At 35.0% G+C, this 27647-nt stretch overlaps 2 protein-coding genes across 2 annotated transcripts in view; both read left to right on the forward strand.

Moving 5' to 3' along the window:
- The first annotated feature begins 6118 nt into the window (after positions 1 to 6118).
- On the forward strand, positions 6119 to 8939 carry LOC128223340 (uncharacterized). Its single transcript, XM_052932618.1, has 7 exons — positions 6119 to 6123; positions 6612 to 6669; positions 7381 to 7521; positions 7647 to 7781; positions 7907 to 8062; positions 8269 to 8521; positions 8650 to 8939. Exons 1-7 carry the CDS (start codon positions 6119 to 6121, stop codon positions 8937 to 8939), a joined length of 1038 nt encoding a protein of 345 aa, XP_052788578.1.
- A 1218-nt stretch (positions 8940 to 10157) lies between these two features.
- LOC128224444 (phosphatidylserine lipase ABHD16A-like) overlaps positions 10158 to 27647 on the forward strand; it is a 34722-nt gene continuing 17232 nt past the window's right edge. The window contains exons 1-9 of the mRNA XM_052934285.1: positions 10158 to 10296; positions 19952 to 20008; positions 20386 to 20452; positions 21087 to 21173; positions 21855 to 21940; positions 22827 to 22900; positions 23821 to 23898; positions 25502 to 25575; positions 26526 to 26566. Of these exons, the coding sequence (XP_052790245.1) occupies positions 10228 to 10296; positions 19952 to 20008; positions 20386 to 20452; positions 21087 to 21173; positions 21855 to 21940; positions 22827 to 22900; positions 23821 to 23898; positions 25502 to 25575; positions 26526 to 26566 (633 nt within the window). The 5' untranslated portion in view covers positions 10158 to 10227. The remainder of the gene's footprint in view (positions 10297 to 19951; positions 20009 to 20385; positions 20453 to 21086; positions 21174 to 21854; positions 21941 to 22826; positions 22901 to 23820; positions 23899 to 25501; positions 25576 to 26525; positions 26567 to 27647) is intronic.

Genomic DNA, 27647 nt, shown 5'->3' on the forward strand with positions numbered 1-27647 from the left:
GACAGCTCTATCATTATTATTTTTTACTAAAAGTCTTTATGCACCAGTCAATTGTAACCTGTCATGGCCTCCTCCCCCAGGTCTGGGGGTATACCAGGGATAGCCAGGGAAATGGGCAGTGTTTTTACCTTTCAGGTGGCCCCACAGTGCCGGGTGAATGCGGTGGTTTTGTCTTTGCTTTAAATATAGCGGGGAATGGGCCTTGCTCAGGGTCCCTGGGTTGCAGGGGCAATTGGCAGGGATTTTACCATTTGTTTGTCCCCGCAGGCCAGGGATTTTAGCCGGGGTTGACTGGACCGATAGTCAAAGTCCCCGCTTTTGCTAGACCTGGGGGGGGGGGGGGGCGTGGAAACAATTGACTGGTGTATTATGAAAACAACTCCCAGTTCATTGAAAAGCTTCCCTATTGTTTCTTGTAAATGCTAATAAAATACTAGTACGGAATTAGCTTAAAGCGACAGTCCGCAAAAGTAACCGTATTTCAAAAGTTTTTAATAAGTTCCACATTGTTTCAGACCGACTGAACCGCAATTATTTTTTAAAAAATCGCTTTAATAACTTAGATTTAACAAATTGAAAATTGCCGAAAGTTGCTATTTTTAGACGGCAAAAGAGAAAGTAGGTCTACGGTTTTTCCGACTACTCTTGGGGGCGATACTATTTCCCGGTCCCGGTCTCATCCGGTCCCGGTCTCCTCCGGTCTCTGTTTTATAGTAGCTATCGGGCGTGATCAAAAAGGTGTTAATGACCGCGGGGGGTAATAGGATTACAAAAGATTACAGTTGATTAAAACATTAGATATTTGATGATAATTATGTCACTATTTATTTCAAATTTTATATCAATAAAACATAAAATAAATTTAGGCAAAGATAAAAACATGAAATATGCACATGTACTGAAATTAATGTCATGAATAACAAACACATTGAGTGTGTGTTTTTTTCATATTAAATTCAGTTATAAGTATACTATTGATAATAGTAATACAAAAAATAACAATGCTTGACTACATGTAAATCAAATTTGTAAGTTATCTCAGTACTTCAGGAATTCTATTATCCTTCTTTTGTTTAACTATTGATTTTGTTGCAGCAGATGCGCTTCCACGACCAGTTGCCTTATGTATTTCTGCCAACTGATCGTCTAATTTTAATTTTTATGCCGACGCATTTCATGTGGAATCTTTTCCTGCATGTTCTATTTTCGCAAATAACTAAATTATCGACGAATTCTGGCATTTCACATGAACAGAATGTTTTTAATTTGAAATTCATAGGGATCGCGACTTTTCATTTTCTCTATAAAACGGATTTTTTTTTTTCTAGACAGCTGACATGTTCCCTCATTTCACTTACAACGAAATTGACGTTTGTATTTACATAGCCATTCTTAAAACAAAAATCCACAGCATTAGCAGTTGCAAAGACACCACAGGCATGTACATTTGGTTGTTATAGAAGTCGTGGAACTTTTATAAGCTGAGATTTGTTACTTTTTATAAATTAGGAGCATCGTAGTTCCACCGATCATGACGACTTTAAATAAAGATTCTTGTATGTTGTTAGTTATATTTCATTTGTAAAATAGCCTTCCGAATATTTCATAAGTTTATTTATTATCATTTTATTTTGTCAAGGAACTCTTCATAACAGGTTTATGACAATACACAATAATGTCATATCATGAAAGGTGTAAATGCGTTATGCAACGCGTGTCAGAGATTAGCGAATGTCCCTCGATAAGGGCATGATAAACGGATTAGTGTTTTTTATAACACACGCACGGCTACTGTTCGGTTCATACCCTAAAAATATTGTTGTTTATTATAAAGGCAATTTTATAGAATAAATGATTGTTATGCAAAGGCTCTAATAATCTTAATTAGAAATAATACGATGATAACATATAACCAAATTCAAAAATAAATAAAATAATCAGCATCAGATTTCTTAAACAGCTAGAGTTTTATTGCAAACTTCAAGTTGACAAATAAAATATATTCGGCTAAAGTTGTGTAATAATGACGAAGGTATTCAAATGTATTCAATGTTATGCTAGGTTTACATCTGGCCACGATCTCCCCGATTATCCAGAGGCTAAAAAAATCGGGGAGCTCTACGATTAAATGGTCTACTCCACGTTCTGTTACGCTTCCTTACGAAATCAGCACGTTTTGTTGCGTTCTGCTGCGCTTTGCTACGATCGAGCCCACGATTTGCATCACGTTCTGTTACGCTTTGTTGCGATCAACACGATTGGCTTCCACGCTCCACCACGTTCCGTTACGTCCTGTTAAGATCTCCCACGACAAAGCCGCTTTGTTGCGATCTCCTGCGATTTGACCTACGATTTGAGACAAAGGCCCACGTTTTACGTCACGATTTGAAATTTAAGCAAGAAATAATTCACTTTAGGCTTATTATTCGCAACAATGAACCAGCTGGATATAGACGATCCTGAATTGGCTGTTTTAATTTACGCATATATTGTTGAACGAAAGAAAAGGTCACAGCATACACGTGATATAAATATCGGATTAGAAGTCAGAAGAAGAAATAGAAAGCCTAGGTCATGCTGGGTTAAGCCATGGTTAAGTGTTGAAAGTAGGCTTCAATATGGACATTACACACAACTATTAAACGCCGAACTCCGGTGTCGGGATGTCGGAGCATCTTCAATTTCTTCCGGTTGTGGAGGTGGGGGAGGGGGTGGTGGCGGATGAACATCAACCACAACAGTTCTTGAAGTTTTGGAACCTTTTCGTTTCGCTGGCATGATTAAACGATAGAGTACCAGTAGATAAAGCTGTTATGTATATGCAGCTTGCGTGGAAATCGTGGCTATCGTGAGGAAACGTGATGGAGCGTGTCAGAGCGTATCAGAACGTGAACGACAATCGGGGATACCGTAGGAGAGCGTGACGCAACGTGGAGCAATAAATGGTAGAAAAGTGTATATCGTAACAGATCGTGGTAGATCGTAGCAGAGCGTGGAGCTATCGTGAGACGTCGCAGCGAAGCGGGATGAAAAAATGTGTCCACGCTGGTCCCGATCTGTTGCGATTGTACTCCACGTTCTGTTACGCTTCGTTACGTTCCGTTACGTTTTGTTACGAAGGCCACGCTATGTCACGATTAGAAAATGAATCGGGGCAATCGTGGTAAAATTTAAGTTTGATTTAAAATCTGTCCCGATGCCCAAGATGTCCCCGATTCAACCACGTTCCGTTACGCTCCCCCCACGATCACCCCGATTCGACTCCACGCTCTGTTACGTTCGCCACGATGCTCTGGAATCGGGGACATCGTGGTAATCGTGGCCTAATATAAACCTAGCATTAGCGAATAGCACAAAATTATAAACGAAAAATGGAGACATAATGTGTTGATTACTTCAGAATGGCGCAACTTCAAAGAAACACTCTTCATCTAGTAGCTTTAATGTCTAAGCACACGCATAATTACTATAATAGGATGTTATAACATTGCAACTTTTAGCTCCAGAAAATGTGTTTGTGTACTTTTTCTCCATTCATTGATTTACTTGTTTACATGCGATGAACATTGTATAATGTTTTTACGCAATAAACATATCGTATCGTATCGATATGAGTCGGATATGCAAACATGGAATTTTTCAATTGTAATCATTTATGCTTTAAAAATTTTATGTCGGGGGGGGGGGGTAAACATAAAAGGAAGAACAATAACATAACATAACATAATTTAAAAGGTGCAATTCTAAGTTACTTCATACTCTAGCCGTCCTCAATCTTTTATGCAAAAAACATGAGCATTTGTACTGCATCGCATCTTTCTCTACACCTTTAACACGAATTGCATAAATAGTGTATACCTATAACAAATTGCATAAATTAAGACATAATGTTTATATATTTTATACCATTTTGTTACATATAAAAACAAATAAGATTGTCAAAATCGTGTTATAAACATCAGCAACACAATCCGTTGCCTGGGGCCATAAATTATGAACCGGGAATTATGAGACCGGATGAGACCGGATTTTACGAGGAGAGACCGGGAAATAGTATCGCCCTGCGCATGCGCAAGAACTTTGGAATCCCACTGTTTTTTCTATTTATATAACCGTTAACTCTCGGGGGGCCGATAGTTAGAAGAGATATTGAAAATGACACGAAAAACTCATTTCTAGGTCGATTTGAACCAATTTTTTTTTGGATTCGTCAGTCAGGAATGCTTATCAACACATAGATGAATTTTATTTTTTTTCATGGCTAATTTGCCCGATTTGCGGACTGTCGCTTTAAGAACTTCATTGAACACGTTATATATTACCCTTTGAGACATGTTAGCTGAAGAAAACGCAATATCCAAACCCAACCAAAATTCTTTACATTTTCACACATGCCATATTTTCTGGAGACCATTCAGGGGGATTTGTTCAAAAGGCTGAAAATTCAGGGGGATTTTGGTTGTATTCAGGGGGATTTTTTTAGCAGGTCTAAGTTGGCGAAATTTTAAAGTATTTTTAGACGCAAGTATGAAAAAATGTATTCACATATAGTTTGCTTTGAAAACCTCTTAACTTTTTCATTATACAGAATTATTTTATGTCATGATTTATCATATTTTTATGATAAACTGTCATGTCGTACTGTAATGCACTTGCAAAACAAAACATGTCATTGGAAAAATATGTTTTCGAGACAATTAAATTAAATTTACCTTCCTCCAAAGTCTTTTTAAAAAATTGTGCTTAATTCTATCAGCTTTGATGACTTTCAGACAATAAGAGAATAGAATAAATATTATTAATTTCTTCCTTCCAAAAGAGTAATATTTCTTTGCCTTTGATAATTACTACAAATTACTTGATCACTTGTTGTAAAAGTTTACTTTTGGAGAGTTTCACTCACATACTGTGGTTTGACTTTATCATTATTGCCTGATGTAAAATTTAAAAAAAAAAAAAATTAAATTCCGGGGGATTTTTATCTCCCGCCGGGAGACCAGGGGATGGATCGAAATTCCGAGGGATTCCCCCCCCCCCCCCCGGGGGATATGGCATGTATGCATTTTATGTCAGGCTGTTATTTCAATTGTATTCATTGTACAGACAAAATAACTATATTTTCAGGTAAATGAAGTAAAATGTAGTTTCTAACATATTTTCAAAATGTCTCAGGTGCTCGTCACATTGCCCGGACACAGTAATACATTTTTTTAATGTTATTTTTTATTATTAATTTTGGTCAAGATAGTGAATATATGTCATTTAAAAAATTATTTAACATTTTTTCATGAAAGAAAATTAGTATATTATACATCAATTCCAAACCGCAACAAAAAACATTGATTTGGATAAATATGCGTCTCATTCCAATGTGTTTTCAACAGAAGAAATGATATTTCAAGCTTCTCTTTGTATTTGCAGGCGCAAAGGAACCGCATGTCAGTCTGTTTTTAACGTGTTTTACAGAGGAAAAAGCTGTTGTTTTTCAACCTCCCGGTTCTTTCGTAATGGCAAATTTAGATTTCTGGTAGATGCACTTTGTTTGAATTTTTCTTGTAGATGGGAATTTTACCTATCAGAAGTGTAAAAATTATCAGATTATCCCCATTATTATGTTCTATTGTTTAGGTCCTTTAGAATTGATGAATTTATGCACATGTTCACCTTACATAAAACTTTATTTATATAATAATAATACTCATTTTTTCATGAAAAATTGTGGAATATTTTTTTTAATGACATATATTCACTATCTTGACCAAAAAAATGAAATAGTGTTAAAAAATATATATATATTACTGTATCCAGGTAATATGATGAGCACCTGTAACAAATGTAGTGTTTATTTTGCTTTTATTTTACTATTTTGAAAAATTAAAAATACAACAGATAAAACATTTGAAATAAATCAATTGTTTTAACTTATCAAAAGATATTTTCAATCTTACTTAAATTGGTTTCAACTAAATGAACAATTTGAAGTCGATGCTTAAATTGAATCCATCGACGTCATCATGGCCATGTGATTGCTGAGTCATTCACTTGCATCATCATAAGTACTCAGTTGATTCTAGTTTACTTTGGAAGTTTGGTATGGGGGTTACGCCATAATTTTAATATGAAGTAAATATCAAAAAAAGAATCAACATTGAAGTGATGGAAGCCAGAAATAAATTATTCTGGGATATCAAACTTACCTTTGAAAAACACCGCCAGGCGGCAGCTAACTTTGTTAAAGGAAATGGCCAATTTAGAATAAAGGGCGGTAAGCGTGCTAAGATGCGGTTACGCTCCAACTGTTATATAATAAAGTCAACTGAATTGTTAACGATCAATCAGGGGCTTCAAACAGAGGTTATATTTTTAAGATGTAAAATTAGACAGTTAATCAGAGATGACTTACGAATTCAGTATTATTTTTATCAACCAAATTTTCTTTGTTAACCCTACTCAATGTCGTTTTAGCCTTATAAGAAACTTACGAGTGTCAATGGAAACTATTAAGACGGATCTGATTTATGACCCTCATAAATTCTTAAATTCTTAGCTGGTTTAATCTAGCAAAACTTCCAATAGATTAATAATTCCTAAACTACCCCACTATTGCACAGAGAGGAGAAATCAATTGAAAATACGGCCGTTAGCCTGATAAGCTTCAAAGTTGGCAATGTGAGTGAGCGAAAATTTGATACTTTGCTGACTGCGATTCATGGGATATTATTGAATATACATGTATTTAGCATTGGAATTTGATCTAAGATAATTATCTTAGATTTTATAAAAACGATTTTTAGATCAGGGGACTCAGTAACTATCCTTTAAAGAAATCACACGGTGTTAACTTTCTCATTTCTTTCAAGAAAATCTCCATTTCCGGACGTAAAAGGTCTCTATAGCCTAGCTGTATGCATTTTATAGTACAAATTATTGACAGAAATAAATAGGATGTATATGTTTGTTAGTTGGTCAATTACTTCCCATAAGTAAAAGTGTTCATTTCTGACACTGCTAATAGCGCAGATCAAAACCCCCATCTGTCCGCATGTAGTCACTAGTGGATCCAGGGAGGGTGCACCCGGCACTCCTCCCATATTTCGCCCACGTTTATTTTTTTATATTAAAAAAAATAGAAAAAGATTAAAGAAAGACGCCTAAAATGCATCATTTCGGACTAAAAATTGTTAGAAATATTTTGGGGAATATCCCCAAATCCGACTTTTAAACCAAATTATTATTTTTGTTTCTGAGGCAGGGGCGCAAGTTAAAAGCTACAACCCCCTATGTTACTCTGGTTGCAGGTCAAAACGTTGTTGTTGATGGCGTTGATGATGATGATGATGATGATGATGATGATGATGATGATGATGATGATGATTTCAGTTGGACAACAATGCCATCCCAGAGAACTTCAGTCGCGACGACATCATTGTGGAGGACAGGCGACACCTCATCTTCGGGATTGATGCTCAAATTTCTGTACTACGCCGTGCCTCCCGTTGGTATGTGGATGGTACATTCAAGGTAAGTTAATGTTGACTATCTCTAATATGTGTAAGTAACTAACCGGTTTGGTTTATTGAACACACATCTTTTTAATGGAGACTTCGTAAAGTATGTTGTATAAAATGGCATTGCGTATTTTTCAGTGTATGCGGCTCCCGTTTGTAATGTTATTGACAATACACGTGTTCGTGAAGCGGGCCGATTGCAGCAAACAGGTGCCGCTGTTGTTTGCGTTGATGACCGGGCGCAAAGCACGTGACTACGTTGCAGTATTCGAGGTAAACGATCAGCCTATCACAATTATTTTAAGAGTATACATGTTTTCTCTTTTGAGACGATAAAATTTAAAACTACTATTATGATAGAGATTGTTATTCATTTCATTTCTTGTATTTCTAAATAGTCCATCAAGAACGCCATCGTTGGGCAGTGCGCCGTAGAGGGCATGGTTCTAGATTACGAGAGGGGGTTGTGGAAAGCGGCGAAGGATGTGTTCCCAGCCATCGAGCTCCGTGGCTGCGCCTTTCATTGGGGTCAGGCTATTTGGAGGACCGTGCAGGTACCTACCAATATATAAAAAAACATTGAATACGTTACTCATGATTAAAATGTTACAAAATCAAGAAAAAAACATTCAGACATTTTTTAGATAAAAAAAGGTAATGTTAGGATGTAATATATATATATATATATATATATATATATATATATATATATATATATATATATATATATATATATATATATATATATATACCCCTACAGCGACTTGGACTTGCCACCCAGTATAGTCAGGACCGGCGAACACATGCTTTCATCCGGAAGGTTCTTAGCCTTCCTTTCTTACCAAAAGAACACATCCGGCCAACCTTTGAGTGTATGAAGGACTACACATCTTCTGAAGCAGTGCTCCCCTTGTTAGAATACTTAGAACAGCAGTGGTTTTCTTCTCCGTGTTGGACAGTAGAGGAGTGGTGCGTCTTCGGACAAGCTGTCCGAACCAACAATGATGTAGAAGGTAAATGTTTTAGCTCGCAATTGTAAAGCAAACAAAAAAAAGAAATGTACAAAATATGTTTAGAATTATAACTTGCATCTATTCAATAAATAGTATATGTATTTTAGAATTAAATTTCTCTCCTCCAGGGTGGCATCGTCGACTGAACATGAAGACGGGAGCGGCGCCACCCTTCTACGTCCTCCTCCAAGTCCTGCATCTCGAGGCCAAGGATGTGGAAGAGCAGATTCATCTGGTTTCAGAACTCAGTCTTCGGAGAATTCAGCGAAAGTCAACTCGGTCGATGCAGTCGAGGCTGTTTAGTGCGTGGGACGCCTACACTGCCGGCGATATATCAACTTCAGGGCTCCTGAAGAAGGTCTCAGTTATCTATGGTCATCGAGTCCTAAGAACAGAGAAGGTTGAGGATGAGGACTAGTCAATGATAGTACACATCTTATCATTATTGATAATATTATATTTCGTGTCAACAAATAGATAAAGTATTATTATATTCTTATCATTATTGTTATTAATATATTGCCTATTATCAAATAAATAAAGTATAATTGTAGTCAATGTTAGTAAACTTATTGTCATTATTGTTACAAATATAATTCCTGACATCAAATAAATATTTGGGAAGTTATTACTTCTTGTTTTTTAATTAATCATATATACATTGAAGTTGATGTATAAATTAAAAAAAAAATGGGGACGTTCTTGGGGACGTTTTGACTAGGCACTGGGGACGTTTTGACCAAAATGAGGACGTTTTGACCATAGGACGTTTTGACCTGGGGACGTTTTGACTGTTAATCGTTACACTACATGTACCTTAACATAAAATCCTAGACCTGCCCCTTGTAATAACGTCATCTAAGACTAAGTATGTGCAGTGCAACTACAATGTAAAAAAATGTGTAACGGTCCGCTGTAGGCGGCGGATGTGCGTCCATAGCTTAATATTCCTTTAAAGAAGAAAGTACGTTAATTAATAGAAAGTTTACTTGATTGGTTATATGCCAATTAGCAAAGCCCGGGCTCCGTGTGGATAGAGAATTTAGTGTTTATGAAGACCAGTGGACCCCTTCAGGGTCGAGCATGCTTTTCTCTAAAGTGATCTGTAGGTGTTTGTTTGTCATGCACGTTACAAATGGTGGCAGCGGTAGGATGTTGATAACTGCCGGAACGGAGTTTCCCAGACCAAGACTCAGGACGAGTCTTCTGGAAGGGAATGTTATGTAACTGTCCGCTGTAAGCGGCGGATGTGCGTTCATAGTATAATATTCCGCTATAGACAGAAGTTTGTTCATCAGTGTGTGTATACCACGTGATAAATTGCGTCATAAATGCTACGTCGGACGGCAATATTTTGATTTGAAAAAAAGATTTGTTCATAGATCTAGAACTAATGATTACTTAATTGGGACCAGTGGACCCCTTCAAGGTCGAGCATGCTTTTCTCTGAAGGATGTACCAATTGCAAGGTTAATGAAAAAAAATCCCAAAATTCTTTGCGACATATTAAGTGAGACCATCCAGCAGAACTTTATTCTACAAAGGATATTCGAGTATAATTTGTATGCATGTACATTACACTAATAATGGGAAATCACTGCGTAACCCTGAGCTCTATTTAGTAAACTGTTGCCTGCCCCAACTCAATAATCGCCGAAACATCTTAGGTGATCGTGATCGTTAGTGTGTCAACAAATAAAGCGAAAATGGGAAATATTTTCCACGTTATCAAAGGTCCCAGGCTTTTTAGAATATTCCACTCAAATGCTGAAGCAGTAAGTTATCTCTGTCGTTTTTCAATGTAAATGCCCGGCAATTTTTTAATTGCATTTATACTAGGTTACAATGTTTTTAAAATCAATCCTCATGATCTTTAGACTTTACAAAAGTAACATACAGTACACTCAACGAGTTAGACACTCTTTCCGTGTTCCTCCACGGATTTTCGCTATGGCGGCCAGCATAATGAATATATCTTCTGAGTTTGAATTAAATGCCGGAGTGTGATCAGTGATCAGATCGAATAATTACAAACGCGGAGTTGCCCAGAGGGGTTAACTCCGCAAAATCTGCGGACACTTGATAAGAATCTACGCAAATGTTATTTTTTAATTTAAAAATTTCACACGATTATGACGGCTCCAGGAAATTGCTATTATTCTTTTTCCCCTGTCCATTTTGCATGAAGTTAGCTTACCACAAGAATGCAGTCATTTTTCACTTATTGCACATGCATCTTATATACTGGTTGAGAAGCAGTTTCCAACATTTTTTTACGTTTTTATTGAATTATTTAAACATGTTTGAATACCTACTAAAATTGTTCACATTTCAGATAACTACAGCTCAAGCCGCATTTCAGATAACTACAGCTCAAGCTGCGATTGTCGATATATTTTTCACATGTGTGACGTCACATATAGTGTATCTAATAGTGGCGCAAAGAGGGTACTTACACTGTTCTGATTAGCTTGTGATGAGAAGCAGTTTCCGACAAATTGAATTCGTGGCATATTTAAGGGCCTTTTGTTTGTTTTTATTATCCGTTTATTTAATATACTTAATATAAGACTGTAATAAGAGAAATATTTTTATATTTTTTTTAGCCTTTACGAAAAATTTAAACCTTAAAATTTACGACAGTCAATTCATACTCGAAATCAGGCAGACACTGAATATCAATGATATTTTGATTCATTTCTGATAGAAACTTGTGTTTGTATACATTTAAGTGAATGTGGGTGTCTTACAAGCATGCCACCAGCGTTCACAAATATGTAAACAATGATCATCGTTTGTATAAGTCAATATAGGAAAACCTTGTAGCTATTCATAGATATGCAAATTAGGTTCACACGCATGCGCAATACTCTGCGCATGCTGATCCCCCACGTGCAAGTTTGTGTACAATATAAAAAATAAACATTAAACATTAAATAATAATAAAAGTTACTTATGTGTCTCTGTAAGAATTTCAACTTTTGATTGCCTAGTTACCATATAGTTGAATTGCAGTGCCTTCTTTATGAAGATCTAAAGAAAGTATGCCAAAAAGCGATTTGTCGGAAACTGCTTTCCGTCGGAAATTGCTTCTCAACCAGTACATGTTTTTTGCTTATGACTGAATACATTGATAAACACAATTCACTCAAAAAGGACTAGGATACTTATTACACTATTTCTGAAAAGGGTGTCAAACACGCGTTCAAAGTTCACAGCGCATGGTTGAAGGCCTTCTTGTATTGTTTTTTTGCGGAAAATTCCCTAAATTGTCATAGCTTTTTTTTACCACCAATTATGTATATATTCTATATAGTATCGATCACACGGGTAACATCTGGCCCCAATTTCTCAAAATTTCTTAAGCTTAACAGGCCAGGGGTCATGGTTCAGATTTGTGTAAAATGTGTACTGAATTATGACGAAATACAATAAATAGCAATGCATCAATGATTCAATGTTTATTGATAACAAGTAAAGACATTATTCAATTGGTGTTTACGGACACAAATACAAATTAAACAACGGTAAAAATCTTTTAAGATTTACAATGTTCATATGCATAAAAAACAAATATATTTGAACAAGAATGATTTCTTGATTATCTGATTAGACACGGAGTTCTGCCGCAGGGTCAGCGAGGGCAATAGTTTTACCCTGGGATGAAATCCGCAATCATTGACTTCATCCCTCGGAGTGATCGAGGAAAAAGGGTCTAACTCGTAAAGTGTACTGTAGGCTGCTAGCGCAAATATTTGTATGTTTATGGATTTTTAATGATTTTGATATTAAAGGGAAATCCTTCACATACAAATTGTTTCGTAACGAAAGTGGGTAGTTATTCCAATGGGGATTCTGGGTTAAAGCATATTGCATCTATAAAAGAAACATAAAAACAAGAAATTTTACTAGATAATGTTTTTTTTTATATAAGGTCCGTACACAAAAAATAAATATCTAATGAACAATCATGAGTTTGATGGGTTTTTTTCATTTCTTTTCATACTGTCAAAGCATAAGGATATATTTACATGAAAGGAACCTGCAAGGCTGCAGTTCACCGTTTTATATCAATCAGATCTCCTCCACAATCATGGCCTAGTTGTTATGATTGTGTTACGAGGTTATCTCGAAGCTTGCCGGAGATAGCCAATTTGTTACGATTGGCATAATTGTTGTCGGTATCATTAAAGTTTCGTTTTATTGGATAGGTAAACCCTGTGTTTTAATGCATTTATGCTTGTTTTGTGCAATATATCTTTGCACTTACATGGTAAAATATGAATATAAACCTATATTATCTATTTCAAACATAAAATACTTCTCTAAATACAATTTCAATATTTTTCAAAAAAAACATTTTTGCACAAACTCGTTTAGACGTTAGGGATTAGAAGAATGCTGTATAATTATTTGTTGTCTTATTATTTTAGACTACAGTCAAAGGCTGCATTACTTCCATGCATGTCTTGTTGGAGAGGAGTCTTTAGTTTGGTTTAAACATATTTATTAGCTCAACTATTCGAAGAATATGGAGAGCTATACTACTAATCCTAGTATTGGCGTTGGTTTCAGCTTTGGCGTTGGCATCACACCTTGGTTAAGCTTTTGCATGCAAGCACACATAAGTTAATATCTCAGTAACTACTGGAGGTATTGCATTGAGACTTGATACAATGGTACTCAACCATCCAACCTACTTAATTACTAAGTAAGATAACTCTAGTTTGCATTTAATGCAAATAATAGGCCTTTATTATTCGACTTAAAAAATCTGGTTAAGGTTTTTGGTGCAAGCACACATAGGTTAATATCTCAGCAACTACTTGAGGTATTGCATTGAGACTTGATACAATGGTACTCAACCATCCAACCTACTTAATAAACCAAGTTAGATAACTCTTGTTTGCATTTAATGCAAATAATAGGCCTTTATTATTCGACTTAGAAATTCTGGTTAAGGTTTTGCGTGTAAGCAGACATAGGTTAAAGCTTTACTCTCACAGATTGAACGTTTTGACAACTTTTTTATTTTTATCTTGACTATTCGAAGAATAAGGAGAGCTATACTACTCACCCAAGCGTCGGCGTCTGCGTCACCCCTTGGTTAAGGTTTTGCGTGTAAGCAGACATAGGTTAATATCTCAGCAACTACTTGAGGTAAATTGCATTGAGACTTGATACAATGGTACTCAACCATCCAATCTACTTAATCAACCAAGTTAGATAACTCTGGTTTGCATTTAATGCAAATAATAGGCCTTTATTATTTGACTTAGAAATTCTGGTTAAGGTTTTTCGTGCAAGCACACATAGGTTAATATCTCAGCAACTGCTTGAGGTAAATTGCATTGAGACTTGATACAATGGTACTCAACCATCCAACCTACTTAATTAACCAAGTTAGGTAACTCTGGTTTGCATTTAATGCAAATAATAGGCCTTTATTATTTGACTTAGAAATTCTGGTTAAGGTTTTGGGTGCAAGCACACATAGGTTAATATCTCAGCAACTGCTTGAGGTATTGCATTGAGACTTGATACAATGGTACTCAACCATCCAACCTACTTAATTTACCAAGTTAGATAACTCTAGTTTGCATTTAGTGCAAATAATTGCCCTTTATTATTACTCAACAATCCAATCTACTTAAATAACCAAGTAAGATAACTGTAGTTTGCATTAAATTCAAATAATGGCCCCTTTTTTATTCAACATAGAAATTCTGGTTAAGGTTTTGCATGTAACCACTTTTAAGTCAATGCTTCAGCAAATACATCATGTATTGCATTGAAACTTTACAAACAGGCTCCCAACCATTTAACCTTCTTATTTAATCAAGTAAGATAACTCTATCTTTCATATTATATAATTTTTGCCCCTTTATTATGCGACTTAGAAATTCTGGTTAAAATTTTGCATGTAACCACATTTATGTTGATATCTCCGCACATCATGTATTGCATTGAAATCTAATCTAACAGTCTTGCATGTTAGCACACAAATTAGGATAATATCTCAGCAACTACTTGATGTATTGCATTGAGACTTTATACAATGGTATTCAACCACCCAACCTAATTGAATAATCAAGTTAGATAACTGTATTTTGCAAATAATGGTCCTTTATTATTACACTTAAATTTTTTGCATGTAACCACATTTATGTTAATATCTCAGCACATCATGTATTGCATTGAAATCTAATCTAACAGTGATCCATGCATGTTTGGCCAAAACTTTTCAATCCTTACACTGAAAAGTGGCGGAATAGTTGAGCGCACTGTCTCTGTGACAGCTCTTGTTTGTCTTAGAATGAGCCAATTTCTGCGAAAATCCATGAAAAATAGTTATATAAGAATGCTGACAAAAAAATAGATCGTAGATTTTTATATTTATGTTCAAAAATCGATGTTTTATGCATTTTTCTGAAACTGTTAGTAACGGTTTAAGCCATAAAACATTAACTTTCGAACGGAAATATGAAAATCTCTGATCTGATTTTTTGTCAGCAATCTTATATTATTGGTTTGCAGATATTTACGCAAACATTTGCTCTTTCCAAGGCAAAAAATAAAAAAAGTTGTAAAAATGGTATATCTGTGAGAGTGCAGCTTTAATATCTCAGAAACTACTTGAGGTATTGCATTGAGACTTTATACAATGGTACTCAACTATCCAACCAACTTAATTAACCAAGTTAAAAACTCTAGTTTGCATTAAATTCAAATAATGGCCCCTTTTTTATTCAACATTCATGGCTTTTTCTATAGTACCAACGTTTTTTTTTAGATATTCTTTTTACCTGTACTGGTTCATTTTCAACATCCTAATTAATTATATGATTTGAAGTTTTTTTGGAAATTGATCTCAGAAATCATTGATTTTTATGACATTCAGAGATCTAAATTATGAAATATTATCTGTCATGATTTATTGCAATAGATATTTACACCCCAAGGATTGATATTTCAGCCATTGTGGGTCTTTTAAAGGGAAAATAAACTACTATTAAATCATTTCCTAATTTACAGGAGACTAGACAACTTTTTCTTTTAACTGTAAAATTTCCCAATTTTGGCATTTTCATGCCGCCAAATTTCCCAAAATGTCTAGGGTCTTTTTCCCAAAATGGGCAGAAAAAGCCCTGGCACATAGAAATTCTGGTCAAGTTTTTGCAAATAACCACTTTTAACCCTTTACTTCATAGATACGCAATTTTACTTATCTATCCATAGCTTCATAGATACGGATCTTAACGTTTTATCCATAGCTTCATAGATACGTAATCCTACGTATTCGTAATGTAGGGGCATTTATTTTCATACCTGATGCTTGTTTATGCGCTATAAATTCATATTCATGAAGTATAAACATCGATAAATACAATGCACTAAAAAAAACACTATGTTACTATTTAAAGAATTTCGGAAAATTGCGAAATAAGGTCACTGGTATCAAAGATGCGTAAAACGTTGACTGCGCAGGTTTGTGGGCATTCCTGTCTTGTTTTCCTCGTGGAAATTTACACAATACTGCAAGTTATAATTAACTACCAATAATACAACAATATTTTATTGATCACGCGCCTGACGTCACAGGTCATGGTTCGAAAACGTGTCAAAATGTCGGCCATGTTGGATAAACAAAAAGATCATCTGGCTTGTATAAACAAAGGCCATAAATCATTATATGGGACATATGTGTCACTTCTGTTTCGCTAATCCGGTCATAAAAATGCGCATCTGCTTCTACAAATTGAAAGTAAGTACAAATGTGTTATAAAATAATGACTATCCCTATTGTTAAACTTTGACATGACCCAATTTAACATCGATCAGCTGTTGAAACACGTGTTTTCGAATACACAAGAATGCGATGTAGAGCTAATTTCTGCCCTTGTTAACTTCAGTTTAAAACAACATTCCTGAATAATGTCATTTATATTTCAGTGTTTGTCTGACGAATCGGAACATTCTGGCTTCAATTAAAATGAGTTTGAGACATTGAGTACGACGTCGAGAATTCAGACCTCGGCGTCACGCACACAAGGATACGAGAAATGAAGATTTTTAAAATCAAACCCAAATGACAATACATGGACATGCAATAAACGATATAAATTTTGTAAACAATAACATGCAGGCCTCATTTAGTAGTTGAATAATAACTTTATTTGTTCATTGTAGTGTTAAATAACCGAAAGTTATACGTACTGTGACTGTTGATCAACTTTTTTTCTTCTGTATCATATATATAAATATACCGTGCTTCTTTGTTGTGAACTATTTTTTAATTCTGTCCATCTTTGTTTCAATTCAGGTTGCATTAAATGAATTATAAAAATATGTTGTTTATATAATATTTCGTGTTATGTTTGATAAATAAAAGTGTAATAAAAATTAATTTTCATCAAATTTGACATATTTTTCTGTTTGTTTATGAATATCATGCGGAAATAATTTAGATAACAAAATAAAATTTATATGACTGGATTGGAAATTTAATTCTCTATAAACTTTACATTGATGACTTATTGATTAAACCAAAAGAAATACTAAGAAAATAGGTTTGTAATGCATTAGGGAAAAAATTCCAATAATATCAATTATCTCCTATGAAGTAGGGGTACTGATATGAACTGATAAGCCATGAACTGGCAGCCTGAAATGGCTTAGGTTTACATGAAGTAAAGGGTTAAGTCAATACTTCAGTGAAAACATCATGTATGGCATTGAAACTTTACACACAGGCTCTCAACCATTTAACCTCCTTCTTTAATCAAGTAAGATAACTCTATCTCTCATATTATATTATTTTTGCCCCTTTATTATGAGACTTAGAAATTCTGGTTAAAGGTCTTGCATGTTAGCACACATAGGATAATATCAGCAACTACTTGATGTATTGCATTGAGACTTTATACACCCAATGTACTTAACTAACCAAGTTAGATAACTGTATTTTGCAAATGATGGCCCTTTATTAGTAGACTTAAAAATTCTGGTTAAAATTTTGCATGTAACCACATTTATGTTAATATCTCAGCGCATCATATATTGCATTGAAATCTAATCTAACAGCAGGGCTTTTTCTGCCCATTTTGGGAAAAAGACCCTAGACATTTTGGGAAATTTTGCGTCGTGAAAATGCCAAAATTGGGAAATTTTACAGTGAAAAGAAAAAGCTGTCCAGTCTCCTGTGAATTAGGAAATGATTTAATATTAGTTTATTTTCCCTATAAAGGACACACAATGGCTGAAATATCAATCCTTGGGGTGTAAATATCTATTGCAATAAATCATGACAGATAATATTTCATATCTTTGAATGTGATGAAAATCAATGATTTCTGAGTTCAATTACCAAAAAAACTTCACATCACATAATTTATTAGGATGTTGAAAATGAACCAGTACAGGTAAAAAGAATTTCTAAAAAAAAATAAAAAAAAATTGGATTGGGATTTTTTTCTGAAGATTGGGAAAAATATCTTATATTTTGCTTTGGGAACGGGTCCGATAGTCCGACCCGTGGGTACTATAGAAAAAGCCCTGAACAGTGATTCATGCATGTTTCGCCAGAACTTTTCAATCCTTACACTGAAAAGTGGCAGAATAGTCGAGCGCGCTGTCTCTGTGACAGCTCTTGTTTTAAAATTATTGTGAAACTTTACTCCCTCCTGTACAATTTTTGGACTGAATCAGAATTCCCTAGGCTTGGATGTACTGACCTGTACATATTCCATTTCTGCCCAATTTTACATTTAGGCGCTTCTAAATGACTTCTGACTTCATTAAAGTGAAAGACAGAATGTATGGCAGATAACGGTTTGAACCTGTACCTTTTGAACCGCAATGACGCATCCTTTAATACATTTAAATCATATATATTACACTAAGTTTGATAAATAAAGGGGCTGTACTCCGATTGATTAAATAGCGAAAAAAAAAAGAAAATTGTCGAAAACTGACGTTAACTTTGTATCGTTGTGTACAATGCATTGAAACTTACTAACTGAAGTATCACATATATATATAGTTTACAATTAATTTATTTTTTTGCAGTTTTTTTGGTATTTTTCCATTCAAAAAGATTACTAGGTATGTCTTCCTAGTAGAATTCATTCCTTATGCGTGATTGGCTAGTCGATGTTATCATGTGATATTACCAAGTTAGGTACATAGCTGAAATATTCCACCTGTAAAGAGTAAGCCTTTTAAGCGCAGTGGATACAACACTTGACTGCAATTTTGGCGACCCCGGTTTGAACCTGGTCTCCAACTAGATTTTTTTTTACATTTTGGTAATTTATTAACAATTGTGATATCAAAGAGTGGAACATTTTTATTAAATAATTGTCCTGAGATTCGTTAAAAACTTATTTTGGTGCCTGTCTGGTGTACAGTCCCTTTAATATATTTACTGAAAAATGTCATTCACTGCACTATTGCGTCACTTTAAAAGCTAGCTTGACAGCAACGATGTTTGGAGCATAGGGCTGACACAAATACAAATACGAGTGAAATTGACCTGCAGGAAAATATGTGCCCAATGCGAAATGAAAGTCCAAACATAAACCAGAGATCTAGATTACCAAATGAGTTAACAAGGCAGCTGGTTCTCACCCATCTACACTACAGCAGTTTTCTTAACAAACTACTCCTGATTATTTATAACTATGGACAATGTAATGGAGTTATGATTATTGCATTGACGGTACCACAGTGTTTTTTTACACCTTGTTAACTGAGCCAGAGCCCTTAGAATTGTGGAAATAGCAACGGAATGCCTAAAATTTGTGAATTTACGATATTTCAAACATAGCCAAGCCCGATTTACAGGTGCACTCATACTTCCTAATAAGATGTACCAGAATGAGTACAATTGTTTAACATTAATTTACAGAAAAGGTCTAAGAATAAATGAATAACGAAAACAGTGGTTCTTATATAACTATATTGTTAAATTTGAAAGAAAGATGCACAAAATCACCATATTACTTATGAGACGATAGTTGATCTCTGTAAATCTTTTAGCACTCCCCAATCATATAATATTTGTGTGTTTTCAGCTATTGAATACACAGCTACCATATATTGTTATCAGTTATTAATATTTTCCATATAATTATCTTTATTTTAGTAAGTAGTAAGGTTTATCATTCAGAATTTATGTTTGTTATACATGTGTATTTATGGATTTTAAATAGGAGTGTTACTTTAAGATCATGGATTGAAAGAATTTAAGAGAAAAAGACTGCATTTAAACATGTCTGTGCTAATTTTACTTGTAAAGAGTTGATTTTTTTAAGATTGTGAGTTTTGAATTCAATATTATGAAAAGAGCATATGTTTTTGGATTGCGAAATGGAAATTGGCTTCAACGAAAAATAACAGTGTACCATAATAGATATTGTTTTAATTCAGGGCCGAAATTATGAACCGAAGTTACTGGAATCTGGGGCAGACAAGGTGATCGGGACAGTAAGTATAATTTTCAAGTCGTGTACAGCTTGATTTTGGACTTGCATAGTCACAAATGTGAGTGCAATCTAGATTTTGTAAATGACTATTGTCCGTGTAATTTACTATTCTATAAAATCAGAATAATCAAGGAAAATTTGGTTGTCAACCTATGACAATTGTTGAAATAACGAATATATAAATGAGACTCACATTCTCTTTATTACATAGACATGGAAATGGTTCATTTGAATCTTGTCATTAAAGGTTTTATTCACTCCTGATGGGTTCAAATATGCCTGATTGGTTCAAGCATATTTCAAAATGTTATTGTGTCAAGATTCTGTGCTTCTTGTTAAAAAAAATACATGTTTGACTGTGACTTTGATTTTCTCCAGATCAGATTTTGCTGGTCCCTGTCCTACTGGACCTCTCCTCTCTTGCTGGGCATCCTATACAGAAGAGGTGCAGTATGTTTAGTAAATTACAGAAAATACCAGTCAACAAGATATCAACGACAAGAAATTACAACTATGCTGTTAATAATCAGCCAATTATTTTCAATAAAAGTGTCATTCAGACTCCAATAGTAAATTTATAATTAGATGTCTGAATATTTTCATACATTTTTACAACATTAAATAAACTGCTTCGTGTGGTTTTTGGTGTATATTTGCTTAATATATTGTTTTCTTTTGTATTTTTTTATTTTGTATTTTTTTAAATGACATTTCATGAAGCAATACAGAAAAAAATCCTGAGGGGGTGTTTCGTTGGTTTTGTGAAATTGATGAGTGGGGTTTCCTCAACCTATACAAAAATGATCAGAAGGTGATATGTATGCGGGGGGGGGGGGGGGGGGGGGGGGTAGTCCTATACACTGTATAGGGTTGTGTGCTGTTACAGTTACCCTTGTTCACATAGATGTATAGAGATGTTTTGTATATCTGGATAAAGAATATCTTTTCTACTAAAAGTGTCTTGAGTGAAACTCAGTTATAGTGTTATTTTTCCATTTTTATTATATAGCTTCCTGCTTCTTATTAAGTTTTACTTCTGTATACATTCTCAAGCTGCTTACTTTTATCATTTGTTTCAGGTCATTTCACCTCTGAAGGGATTGTCAATATTGGAAGGTTCATGATGTATGTTGGGGTCATATATACCACTGCAGTCCTTGTCAGAGGTATGTTTTGAAATGAAACAACTCATTTTTAGCTCAAATATTGGAACAAAGGAGAGCTAATCTCCTCACCCGATTATCCGTGTCGGCGTCACACCTTGGTTAAGGTTAATGTAAGCTCCTTTAAATCAATATCTCAGCAAATACATCCATGTAATTGAATTGATACTTAAGATATGTATTCCCAACTATCCAATCTACTTAACTTACATGTATAAAGTTAGATAAAACTAATTGAATATATTTGCAAATTATGGGCCTACATTTTTTGACTCCGACATTCTGGTTAAGGTTTTGCATGTAACCACATTTTTAAAAGTCAACAAATCTCAACAAATACATGATGCTTTGCATGGAAACTTTACACATGGGTTCTCAAACATCCAATCTTCTTAATTTATCAAGAAAGATAACTAGATCTTTCATACATTGCAAATAATTGCTTTTTTATTACGGCTTCTGGTTAAGGTTTTGCAGTAATCTAATTTTACAGTGATCCATGCATGTTTCACTAAAACCATATCTACTGTCACTAAAACTTTGCAATCTTTAAACTAAAAAGTGGCAGAATAGTCGAGCGCGGTGTCTCTGTGGCAGCTCTTGATATAGCACATTTGTTTATCTATGAGAATCATGTCAAACCTAATTACAAATTCATGTTGTTCTTTTTTGTCATCTTTGCAGGTGTAGGTAGATGCATGAACCCTGACTATATGGCCTTCATTACAGTCCTGGCTAATGCCCAGAATGTCTTCAATCCACAAAATAGGGTAATCTCCCTTGTTAGGCTTATTTTACCAGCTGTTTTTTATTGAATCCAGTTTGGTCTTTTTTCTATTCCAAGGTAATCCTACCTATCCCTACCATTTCACTCACAGTAGGAGATCCATTTATATAAGAAAAAAACCATTGCATATAGAACCAGCTGTTTACATTTGGATTATACAACACCTTTCTGGGAAACGTCCATCCTTTTCAAAGACAAAAAAAACATATCTATTTCTGAATCTTCGTGTGAGTTAAATTCTGTTTGTGTATTTTCTATGTTTTTCCGTATATATGTGAATCTCTACCTATAATTGTATATGTCTTTAAGTATTTTCATTGAAAAAAGAGAATGTTTATCTGATGTCATAATAATATATGAAACAAAAATGCATAAGTCTTGATTTTGTTGTACATGAAGGTATTTTTGTTATCAAATTTTATGCAGCTTTGAAATAATGGCTGTAAAATGAACATTACAAAAAGAGTGGGTGGAGGTTGTCTTAGTCAGGGTTCCCTCTGGGTTCTAAAAAATTGTCGCCACTTTTCCACCGTGGGTTAAGGGGACCGCGATAGGCCCCCTTACGGGTCAAGAGCAGCGCAAAGCCCCCCTGAAGGTCATGGGGTTGAAGTATTTTAAGAGCCTTAGATTGCACCAAGTTAGTGCTTTAGGGGTGAAAAGGTTGTGGTTTTAAGGTCTATCAAGGATGATTTCTCATGGTCTTTCAAAAAAGGCAGCAGTACTGCTTTCTACCAAAGGGAACAGATTCAAGAGTAGTAAATATTGAATTTACCTTAATATAAAATTGCACATGTAGTTATAATGTACCTGTATTTACAATGGAGCTGAAATATGATTGTATAAACTGAACTATAAGAATTACATTTCAGAGACTTCTGTCCAGATATGACTTTGATTTCTGGGCGAGTCCTGTGCTTTACAAGTGGCCGGACTTTAATGTTGGGTAAGAAGATATGTTCATGTATGTTTTGTATGTAATTTTGATATAAAACTTTTCAAAAGATTTATATTGCCCATTTTTTTGGCTTGTCTGTTTTTCAAATAACATAAATTGTATATTTTGATAAGCCTTGGTGTCCTTGGCATTGTACAAAAGCTTAAACCTTGGCAATAATTTTAAAACTGTTGAAGATATTCATGTGAAGTTAGTACATATAAAACCAGCGAATAAGCAAGGCCCATAAATCTGACTTGATAATTGATGAGTTATGCCCCTTGTTCACCTTAAAAAACAAACAGATGAGCATCAGAATTCCCTTGTGTTTCTCTTGTTTTGTTTTGATCACAGCATTCAGTCACTCAACAAGGTGTACATTATTTTACATTGTATTATATTTAACTCAGAATTAATAACATAATATGTTCTTCCCAAAAGAAAATTCTGAATCACATTTTAGCAATTAAAAAATCTATTATGAATATTATTTACTTACTGAACAATTTAGAATTATACTAAATCAATGTGGATTATAGAATATAGATCAATGTAAAACATATGTCAGATATTTTTATAGAATACTCCTAGCCTGTTACAAGCATAGAGAATGGAAAAACAAACAGCAATACTAGAATTGAATGACAAACTAATATATAAAAGCAGAAAAAAGAAACAGTGCATGATCAAAAATCTGTCGAAATACCGGTAGGTCTGAAAATATTGAATGATAATGTGTTGTTTTTACCAACTAAATTTATTTTACATACCAATGCACATTTTAAACAAAAGGGTATTCTCTCTTAACATGTGCCTATTTTGAGAGAAAAAATAAGACAAAGAGTTGTTATTTCGCTTTAACAGATACAGTATCTTTGACCAGCAATTTCTGCTTAAGGAATGCTCCCATAATATTTTTCACTTTTCAGGCGTACCCCAGGGTTTCACAGTTCCACAGATGCAGGTCCACCAAGATCAATTGCTACCTTACCATTAGACATCCTCAGGTATTCTTTTGCTAATACAAAGATGTAAATGTAGGATTTCTCTCAAACTGGTCTCAATGTTGAGTATTTTCTATAGCAACAAGCATTTATGTAGGTTTAAAATCCCTCATGTACCAGTGAAGTGAATACGACTTATGTGGAAATTGTTGCTGTTTTGTGTATTTTAGCTGAGTTACTCCAGGAATGTACTGTTATTGGGACAATGTTTTTAAAGCTGGAGGTGACCTTGAACTTGATACTGTTGTCATAGAAACTGGAAGGCGGAAACTGGCCTCATTTATTAAGGACCATTAATCATTCTTGGGTGATAGCTAGTGCCAATTTTCTACAAAGCTATAAGTGGAGACCCTCTGATCCAGAGTCTGATACACTAACCATTTGACCATCGCTTCTTAAACATAGTTGTGCCATTCCTAAAAAAAAAATTAAGTTGAAGGCCTTCCCAGATCCACAGTTGAAGGTCCACCATGACTATGAATAAAACATAAACTATATTTGTTTATGCCTCCAAGGTTATGTCATTCCAATTAATATTGTATAGCTGAAGGATTTCCCAAATCCACTGATGGCACGACCACAAATATCAATATCTACCTTGCTTACAATTTTGAGTGTAAATATTCAGTTAAAAACAGTACACATGTTATATAAAAAATATAAATATTTTTATGCCAACACTTATAGGGGAGGGGGATATAGATTTGCCTTTGTCTGTCAGCGTGTCCATCTGGGCCAACCTTGGGCTGTTAAGGGAGTGTTTCCTTCAGTGTTAAGTGTGTATCTGGTTATGTCTTTTATTTAAAAAAACCCATCAAAATACACGTTTTAGTGTTAAGAAAGAAAAAACACATAAACAAGAAACATGGGATAGACCGTCAGTTAGTATTGTTGTGTGAACTTGCGACATTCAAAACTTCAAAACTATTTAACCTAAACTCTTGAATACTTAAGGGGAATGTTGTTGAGATGATGAAGTTGTGCACATGAAGTTTGGTTTGCGGCTGCACATGGTCAGGGAAAAGTTATGGGCCCTTCATAGCACATACTCATCAAATACTGCCCTTCAGTTACCTAAATTTGTCATTTTGAGAACTTGAGTCATTCAAAACTCCAAGACTATTTGGCCTAGAGTATTGAAATCTTAGGGTAATGTTTTTGGGGTGAATAAGTTTTGCACCTGGTGTTTTTTAGCATTTACACAAACTAAGAAGTGAGTAGTGGCTTTTCAATTAGTAAAACTTGGCACTTTCATATGATTGTCCATCTTTCTGTTTTGTAGTAGTATCTTTTTCAGATTATACTTCTTTTATTTAATTTAAACATTATATATTTTACAACGATTGTGAAGAGATTATTCTAACGTATATTAAGTCCCTCTCCCTGGCATGATGTTGGGCGGGAGTGTGGTCTTGTGTTTTAGAGGAAACCGTTGTTCCCGGAGAAAACCCACTTGTCCAGTTTTGTTACCACTAACCAAACTCATATGTGCTCAGGCTGGGAATATAACCTGGGCCATCTTGGTGAGAAGAGAGTGCACTAACCACTGCGCTAACTGAACATTTCTGATGTGTACTTTACATTTTTTATTTCTGTTACTTTTCAGCTATATGTGTGCAAACACATTTGGACGGAGAATGATGTACCCGGGGGCAACTGCACTTATAAATAGTCTTGTTGGTGAGTTTATTATCATATTATTCTTAGCTTGTCCGATTTGTGTGGAAAATTGGTTTGCGGGATTGAGTCATCATTGGAATATTCTAGTGTTGTGTTGTTGTTTATTCGACAGATTCACAATTCCAAATAGTATATTAATATATGTATATAATATAAATACTTTTGGGATTGTCAATCTGCGGAAAAGCAACAACATTGTACTAGACCTTTTTCGCATATATATAGATTTATATATATATTTTTTTGCCATACTTAACAAGTCATTATAAAGCACAAAAATTCTAAAGCACAAAAATTCTAAGGGCTGTAGCCCCACTCACAAATAGGTGACACTGAAGTGTTAAATGTACATTTTTGCAGCTTGTCTGTTTTTCACAGAAAGAAAGCAGGTTATTTTTATAGTCGTTTGAGTCTGTGTCGGCATCGTAGTGCCAAAACCTTTAACTGTGGTCATAACTAAAACAAAATTCAACATATTTCAGTGGAACTTTGAACACATGTTGCCAGAAACAATATGCACATTAAAACCAAGGCCCATAACTGTGGTTTAAATAATTATGAGTCATTCCCCATTTTTAATTAAAAAAAATATCTGGATAAAGGTTTGCATATTATGCTCTTTTTTAGGCTTGTCTGTTATGAGATATTTTCTTTAGCAGGATTGCCATGCACTGAGTTTCCATGGTTGTACAATTTATGCGTATGTCACGGTTCTGATTGGAGTAGAAACTATATTCAGCTAAACTGCCATTCCCTTAGTGTAAGCAAATTTGAGGCTATCATGAGAGACCATCATTTGAAAATTATGCTGAAAGTCTTGATAGATTGTTTCCCTAGCTTCTCCCTTTTCCAAATTCTAGCCTGAACCGTGAACTCTTCATATCTCCTGAAAGGATAGAGATTTGATATTCAGTCAGTATGTAGTTAAGTGTGTATATTTTCTCTTACAGAGGGGCCATTGTGTCAAGGGAGAGCAAAGCTGGTTGAAGAGGTACAGTTTATTGAATGACATGACATTATGTATTTTTATGCCCCCCTTCGAAGAAGAGGGGTATATTGCTTTGCACATGTTGGTCGGTTGGTAGGTTGGTCGGTCGGTTCGTCGGTAGACTAAAGCCTGTCGAGTGTTAACTTGCAATTCCTGAACGTATGGTCACCAAACTTGACATGAAGGATGGGCATGATAAGAAGTTGACCCCTATAGCTTATAGGGGTCATCAGGTCAAAGGTCAAGGTCACAGTGATCTTTAATGGTAAAAGGATTTAAAGCTTGTCCGAGTGATTACTCAACAATGCCTACCCCAATGGTCATCAAACTTGACATGGAGACTGGGCCTGACCAGAAAATGACCCCTATTGATTTTAGGGTTCATTATGTCAAGGTCACAGTGACATCAAATGATAAAGGGTTGTCTGAGTGATAACTCAACAATGCCTGCACCCATGGCCCTCAAACTTGACTTGGAGGTTGGGCCTGACCAGTAGATGACCCCTTTTGATTTTAGGGGTCATCGGGTCAAAGGTAAAGGTCACAGTGACCTTGAAGGCAAACTTAACAATTCTGGCCATCTGTGATTTCATACTTTCAAACTAATTCGATTTGGTAGCTATCACTGAATCATGGCTTGGTTCTTCAATTGGCAAAGTATGTCTGAGTGAACTTTTGCCAGAAGGCTATCAAATCAAACATTCCCTTTGTGTAAGCAACTTTGAGGCTATCATGAGAGACCATCATTTGAAAATTATGCTCATCAATGCCTGCACCCATGGCCCTCAAACTTGACTTGGAGGTTGGGCCTGACCAGTAGATGAGCCCTTTTGATTTTAGAGGTCATCTGGTCAAAGGTCAAGGTCACAGTGACCTTGAAGGCAAACTTAACAATTCATTGACCTATGGTCATCAGACTTGACATGAAAGTCAAGGTCATGGTGACCTTTAATGTGAAAAAGTTAAGAAAGCTTCTCCCTGTGATATCTCAACAATGCCTGAATCTATGATCATCAAACTTGACATGGAAGCTGGGCCTGACCAGGAGATGACACCTGTTAATTTTAGTAGTCAAAGGTCAAGG

This window comes from Mya arenaria, chromosome 17, assembly GCF_026914265.1.
Source record: "Mya arenaria isolate MELC-2E11 chromosome 17, ASM2691426v1".
Taxonomy (NCBI): domain Eukaryota; kingdom Metazoa; phylum Mollusca; class Bivalvia; order Myida; family Myidae; genus Mya; species Mya arenaria.

Excerpts from the sequence above, each read along its gene's own strand:
- LOC128223340 (XM_052932618.1), top strand. Across the intron at positions 6,670-7,380 it reads TAAGCTTCAAAGTTGGCAAT|TTGGACAACAATGCCATCCC; the intron begins GTGAGTGAGCGA and ends TGATGATTTCAG. Across the intron at positions 8,522-8,649 it reads AACCAACAATGATGTAGAAG|GGTGGCATCGTCGACTGAAC; the intron begins GTAAATGTTTTA and ends TCTCTCCTCCAG.